The sequence below is a fragment of the Camelina sativa genome, chromosome 8 (genome assembly GCF_000633955.1).
Source record: "Camelina sativa cultivar DH55 chromosome 8, Cs, whole genome shotgun sequence".
Lineage (NCBI taxonomy): Eukaryota > Viridiplantae > Streptophyta > Magnoliopsida > Brassicales > Brassicaceae > Camelina > Camelina sativa.
Window position 1 is genome coordinate 15,213,318 of NC_025692.1, and position 7,357 is coordinate 15,220,674.

At 37.2% G+C, this 7,357-nt stretch overlaps 2 protein-coding genes across 2 annotated transcripts; both read left to right on the forward strand.

Annotated features, from left to right (window-relative positions):
• On the forward strand, nt 1,038–2,525 carry LOC104707224 (putative RING-H2 finger protein ATL36). The gene has a single exon (XM_010423530.1). The coding sequence runs from the start codon at nt 1,258–1,260 to the stop codon at nt 2,305–2,307; it is 1,050 nt and encodes a 349-aa protein (XP_010421832.1). The 5' UTR covers nt 1,038–1,257; the 3' UTR covers nt 2,308–2,525.
• On the forward strand, nt 3,319–4,608 carry LOC104707225 (putative RING-H2 finger protein ATL37). Its single transcript, XM_010423531.1, has one exon. The coding sequence runs from the start codon at nt 3,410–3,412 to the stop codon at nt 4,478–4,480; it is 1,071 nt and encodes a 356-aa protein (XP_010421833.1). The 5' UTR covers nt 3,319–3,409; the 3' UTR covers nt 4,481–4,608.

The window sequence follows — 7,357 nt, forward strand, 5'->3', positions numbered from 1 at the left end:
TTTTTTTTTTTTTTTGTAAAAAAACTTAAAAGAAATCAATGATAATGAAATTTTTTTTTGTTATATTTCTATCTAACCATTTTACTCATTAAGGATGGGAGAAAATGAAGTACGGATACGATTGCAGACATTATAAAATAAACAATTAGAAGAAAATAATATTCCAATTAACAATAACCCGGAAAACTTGATATAAATTTAATGGCACATTGCACATAAGTTCAAAAAAATCTAAATAAATATAATATTTCATCAGAAATTTAAGAAAATAAGATTATTTGTGAAAAATATTAAAACAAATCACCAATGACTCTTCTCAACTCTCACTTGACCATTCCTACCGATGCAACTACTGACCCACGATCTAAGAGAAATAAGAAAAGATCTACGATCTAAAACATATGTTTGTCATTTATCAAATTACTTGCTTAAATTTTTGGTGAAAAGCCAAATGCATATAGGAATAAATATTTCAATATGATTTTTTTTTTTGAATAATTATTATTTTAATAAATTTTAATTATAAATCAAGTTCAATAAAATTTTGGTGTTTTTAAACATTTATATATTAGATATCACATTTATTATGTTCCAACCGCTATTGCACCCGCTGGTCAACCAGTCGTAAACCTCCCGCAAACGCACCAATTTTAACCCGCTAAACCAGTTGTTCAAAACACTTAATAATGCTTGAAACTGCAATCGCCCACTTCCGCAATCTTCCGCAACCGCAGCATTTGAACCAGTGAGGCCCCGTCGATTTCTGTTATAGTCAATATATTAATTACATGTGTATAATATTAATACCTACGGTTTAATGGAATTGGTATATGGGAATATGTATATCATAATGACCACATATCGTTTATTAGTTAATCATATGTTGGTTATCTAGCTCCTTATTGGTCAGTCACATCCCATTGAGGACGTAAACAATTGTCAAAACTGTCGGAAAAGTCTCGTTGCGTATTCAAAAAGTTAACAGAGAGGAGACTAGTAGACTGGTACTTGTGTTACGTTTATACAGTGGACATAAAGACTTCTTCAAAACAAAACTTTAGAGGAAAAAGCTAGACCAATCAGTCAGACAAAAACTAACTAGCATAGTAGTATTACAATATTAATATCGTGTTGTGACGAACAGATCTTATTGCTGCGATCGACTTCTTCTTCTTCTTCTTCTCTTTCTGCTGCTCTAAACAGAGATATGGAGCACAAGTGATCCACCGGTTAGAGTACAAAAGGGTGGTTCATATAATGGATATCTTCACGAGAGATCTCATCCGTCGGATCGTAGCAAGTATTTTATTGCCTCTCTTCCTTTTCCATTACTTGCCTTACGTAACCTGCCAGCTAGAGTCGGAATCTGCTGACCACAATAGGAAAACCAATTTTTCCACGGAATTGATAATTGCAATCATTTTGCTTGTAACGTTTATCTCATTAAGCACGGTAGCTTGTTGCTTGCACAAGACCTTCTATAGTGCAGAGATTGAGGCGGCAGGCCATGAATTGTTGCACAGTAGAGCCAGCCGTGGGCTCGAGAAGGAAGTCATCGAGTCCTTTCCATCTTTCTTCTATTCAGAAGTTAAAGGGCTCATGATAGGCAAAGGCGGAGTAGAATGTGCGATTTGTCTAAGTGAGTTTGAGGATCAAGAAACACTACGTTTGATGCCTCCTTGTAGCCACACTTTCCATGCTAATTGCATCGATGTGTGGCTCTCTTCTCGGTCCTCATGTCCGGTATGTCGTGAGAATCTCTCTCTTAAACTAGGTGAAAGGTTTCCATATCCGAGCATTGATGTTGAAATAGGAAATGAACAAAGAGGTGTTCAAGGACCCCCCAATGAGAGAAATTTCACAGGTAATAGTGTGACATGGAATAATAATGCAAATTATGGAATACCTCGATCGAGATCTACCGGGTTACCGTCAAGCTGGCAGATTCCTGAGATATTCTTCCTTCGATCTCATTCAACCGGACATTCATTGGTACAACTAGGTGAGAATCTAGACCGATTCACACTGCAGTTACCAGAGGAGGTGCATAGACAATTGGTTAGCTTGAATCTTATGAGGAGAAGCCACATGGCGTTACCTCAAGCCATGAGTTCGAGACAGGGCTACAGGAGCGGGAGCGATAGAAGCGGTTCCTCTCTCTTTCTCTTTTCAAGCCTTGGGACAAAGGCTCCAAAGGCTTTTGTTCGGTCTACACATGACAGGAATGATCAATTCCGAGAGACTTCTGATACGAACAACAACTTCGGTGAGAGGTCGTTCGAACGCCTCATGCCAGAGAAGGTATAACCTTTTTTATTGGACAAACCCAGAGATTAGAGAAGCTATAACCTATGTATAGTTTCACCCCTTCAAAAGTCGATCTCCGTTATTATATAGTTTTTCAATTAGCATCTTTGGAATATCTTATACAGTTTTCTCAAGGTATGCGAAATCCAAAAAAGAAAAAAAATGTATTTTTAAGATTTAATTATTCCAGACAAAAGTTATATTGCAATTAGAGACTAGTAACCTTCACTCTATGTCTTCCCATTACAAAGTGAGAAGATATGTTATAATTTGCATCATGTCATACTTCAAAAGAAACAAGGGAATAAATTTGTTTTCCTTTGGGAGTATCGCGTTCAAAGCATTTTACTGCTTCAATTATTTTATCCGGCAATACAAGATTGAGCAACCGCAGCGAGGGCTTGACGGTGAAGCTATCGTGTACGAGTCGTTTCCTTCATTCATTTACGTGAAAGAGAATTCATGTATGTTTGAAGTCTGAAACAAATTCAGAAGACGATGAAAAAAACATTGCGTTTGGTACAAGTGCCTAGTGTACATATCTTTATTTCTGACTCATTGACTTTATAGACATATGTTTGACTCTCTTACTGCTAAACATGTCCCCTGCTGTTGTAGTTCCTTAACCAATTTCTCACCTTTGACTATGAATTACCTTCCCTTTTTTTTCATAATGATTTTACTCCATAGTTCCATGTTTACGATACTTTTCCCGACAGATTGCAATATGCAATTGTCTAATTAGGTCAAAACCATCTGAAGAGTCTGCTTGCGTAATCAACAAGTTAATAGAGAATCGGTGGAGATATATACTTGTTCTATGCCTACGTAAACATAACGACTTCTTCAAAGTCAAACGTCGAAGGAAGAACCTTAATCAATCACGTACGGTAAACATAAAGACTTCTTCAAAGTCAAACGTCGAAGGAAAAACCATTTGGACCAAAACAAATCTAATATCTTGTCGTGACAGGCAGATCTTAGAATTATCTACGAATCAAAATTTATATAGTGACCTCCTTTTCTCTTTGTCTCGCTCTTAACGGGAGAGACTTGGAACCTAAGTGATCCACTGTGATATAACAGAAGAACCATTCACATAATGACTATCATCCACCAGATCATAGCATGTACTTTATTGCAGATCTTCTTTTTCCCCTGTTTTCCTTGCCAGCAAGATTGGGAATCCACATACGGCAATAAAAAGAACAATATCTCGACGTTAGCAACGGTTGGAATAATATTTCTTGGGATGTTTGTCTCTATTTTAATATTTTGTTGCTCGTTCTTCGGATTATTTGCATACTATTATCATAGATTGATTGCAGAGGAAGGCCATGAAGTACTGCACAACGGAACAACCACTGGGGTTGAGAAAGAAATCATCGAGTCATTTCCGTCTTTCCTCTATTCAGAGGTCAAAAGGCTCAAGCTAGGAAAAGGTGGAGTGGAATGTGCAATTTGTCTAAAGGAGTTTGAAGATGAAGAAACACTACGTTGGATGCCTCCATGTAGTCACACTTTCCATTCTAATTGCATCGACGTATGGCTCTCTTCTCAGACAACATGTCCCGTCTGCCGTGCCAATCTGTGTATGAAACCCGCCGAGAGCTTTCCATATTTAAGCATGGATCTTGAAAGTGGAAATGGGCTGAGAGGTGTTGTAGAATCCCCGGAAGAGATAAGCTTGACAGATAGTAGTGTGACATGGAACAACATTGCAAATGATAGAACAACTAGATCAAAATCTACAGGGTCATTTTCGAGCTCGGGCATGGCTCATGAGATATTATACCCGAGATCTCATTCGACCGGACATTCATCCGTTCAACTAGGTAAGGATCTAAACCGATTCACTCTGCAGTTACCGGAGGAGGTGCAAAGACAATTATTTAGCTTGAATCTGATAACGAGAAGCCACATGGCTTTACCTCAAGCCATGAGTTCGAGACAGGGCTACAGGAGTGGGTGTGTTGTGAGCGAGAGAAACGGTTTCTCTCAAGGAAAACAAACACTTCGGCAAGCTCTATCTAAGTCTCTTTCTTTCTCTTTTCAAGCAGATCATGTTCCGTCCACAATTGGCAGGGACGATCTATTGTTAGAGACTTCCCAAGTCAAGGACAAAGATTTAGGTGAACAGTCGTTCCAACGCCTCATTCTAGAGAAGGTCTAATCTGTGTAGATATGTGTCTTATTTGTCGTGCTGATGTAGTTCCTAATTGAGCCTCTAATTAGCGTTTGACTTTTCATTGTCCGTTCCAAGCATACCTACTGTTTGTGAATAAAATTATATTTTTGTTTTAGTTTTCTTATTTCAGTTGTCTACAAGTAGGATTAGGTCAAAACTGTCAGATAAAATCTTGTTGCGTAGTCAACAAGTTAATAAAGAGGGTATGACTCATGAGTGGGACTTGTACTTGTTCTACGTCTACGAAGAACATAAAGACATTTTCAAAGTCAAAACGTCGGAGGAAAAAGCCAAACCAATCATTAGGACCAAAACAAATCTAACATATCAAGTAGGAATACAATATTAGTTGTCTAATTAACATCATTATTTTAATCATATTAGCTATAGTTTTCATATGCATTTAGGAAGAGCTTAATGAGATTTAGGTAGAAAAAGTCTATTATCAAATATTTCAGGTTTCGTCAAGGTTTTACAGGTTTTATAGCAATTTGGACCAAAAGACAAGGAAAACATGTTTCATGACAGATTCAGAACTTTACAGTACGTACCACTTTTGAAGAACTTCCAGACCTCAAAATTTATCATGCTTGGTGTCTATGAAAAGCTGGAAGAGTCATCTTTCTCCTCGAAGTAGAATCAAGTCAATCCATTCAATCATTCGGAAGATATGCCCGATTTACCGAGACATATTATAGACCGACGTAAGGAGAACAAATCAGCCGATGGGCTTTTATTGAAGGCCTGACCAGCGACCATCACTGAGGCCCAGTCCAAGCCTCCTCCACGGTACAGAAGCCTCTTTCGCCCCCCCTTTGTCCTGCACTTAAGAAGAGAAAATGTTTCTACCCTTATAAAACCTAACCCTAAACAAAACCCTATAAATACTCTTAAGACCTAGGGTTTTGAGGTATGCCTTCAAGTGACTTCGAGAGCCTCCTTTGTGCCTCCTGAAACCGCCCCTGCCGTGCGACCCTAGACGACCAGAGAAGTCTCTTGCTCGCCGTTTCATTGAAGCTTGAAGATCAACCAATCTCCCTTTTACTCTTTCTTATACTTTCATACTTTCATTGCTTTTGGGATCAAGTTACTTTTGTGACAAATAGAGAAGTTTCCTTTGAACCCCTTTTTGTTTATTGATTTGTTTTTGATGTTATACTTTATAATATCAATGTCGTTTCTTTGCATCATGAGCGAGTAGTTTACTTTGTTGGGTTTTATGGGGTGATTCAAGGGGAATTCATGGTTTGCTTCAATTAGGTTGTTAGATCTTATTTTCGTTTTTTTATTAGAGTTCTTTTGGGACATCTTATTCTTAATGCATGTGCTTGGATTGATCACCAAGTGCTGATCTAGAGAACGGGAGCGCTAACCGCGTTATTCTACTTCTCTGAACTAGTGTTATACCGAACACTCGCATTGTAACTTGCATAAGTTGAGTTGCGGAGTTTGGTGAATGTATCGAACTTGTTTAACTAGCTGGTTGACATGCGTCGTTGCCTGCGAAAGTTGAGTAACGGAGTATGAAGACTTTAGACTTTCATTCTATGAGAATAGCTTTGTTAGTTCATTAGTGTTTCGTAGTTGAGAACCTAGACCGAAATTAGTATTTACTTGTTAGATCTTACACTTAATATTGCTTAGAACCATGAAAACCCTGAGATGACTCCCAAAACGCCCAACGCCTTAGTCTTATAGTTTTAAACCGTTTTATTTATTTGCAATAATTATTAGGAAAACCAAAACCCCAATCTCGTATTTACTCTTAGCCATAGTTCTTTCTCTTATAATTCAATTTGTGTTAGCTATTACTCTCTGTGGGATCAATCTTAAAATACTACACTGATTTACTGTGCACTTTCAGTCGTTCTGTAGTCTTTCAGGTAAAAGATTTGGAGTAAAATTCTACACACATCACTAATGAACGTCGACTTCTTCTATATCTCTCCGTAGGGAGACATGGAGCTCAAGTGATCAATTCACCATGATATTAGTAAAGACTTGAAGAACAATCTCATAGACGGAAACATGTGATGGATTGACCACTCACGTTGTGACCATGCAATTTCAGCATCTGAAAGGTCTTGGTCAAGATTTTCCTCTAGCAACAGTTCAATGTATAGTTTAGAGATGCTCTCATCCTTTTCAAATTCAAAGAACCAAAAGCAAAAACATTGGCCACTAGAGGAGATTACATTCCTGGCTTTTTTTTTTTTTTTTCATTTGAGAAGTGAGAAGCTCTATGAAAAAATCATTCCTAAGGAATGTAATAACCTAGGAAATGCAAGAGTCCACTACAAGAAATATTGACATCACTAGCACACTGAAAATGCTACTATAGGGATTTGGTAGCGCTTTCATAAACGCTAGGACAGGAGGAGCTATGATAGCCCCCTGACTTATCATAGCATTTTTTAGTACGCTATGAAATCTTGACCTATTATAGCGCTACATTTCTGCTATGTTACACTTTATTTTAGCGCCTTTACGGTGCTATTTTATTTGTTGATATGACATACTTTTTGTGCTATTTCATATATTATAATGACACATTTAACATGCTGTTGGATATTGTCTCGTGACTTTATGGCTTTTGAATGTAACTCTATAGTAGCAGAAAAGGTAAGCTATAGAAAAATATTGTATAGCAATTTTATTCTGCTATTTTGTATTATTTAATGGCTATTTTTATTTGCTATATTATAGTTTATAATAGTGTATGGAAAATGCCAGTGAATATTGTTTTATACCTTCGTTTTCGTACTATGATATACGTTGTCATGGCTTTTTTTTGTAACATGTTTTTATTTATCATGGCACTGAGAAAATGCTTTATAGCTTGCAATGGTATTTAAGTAGATC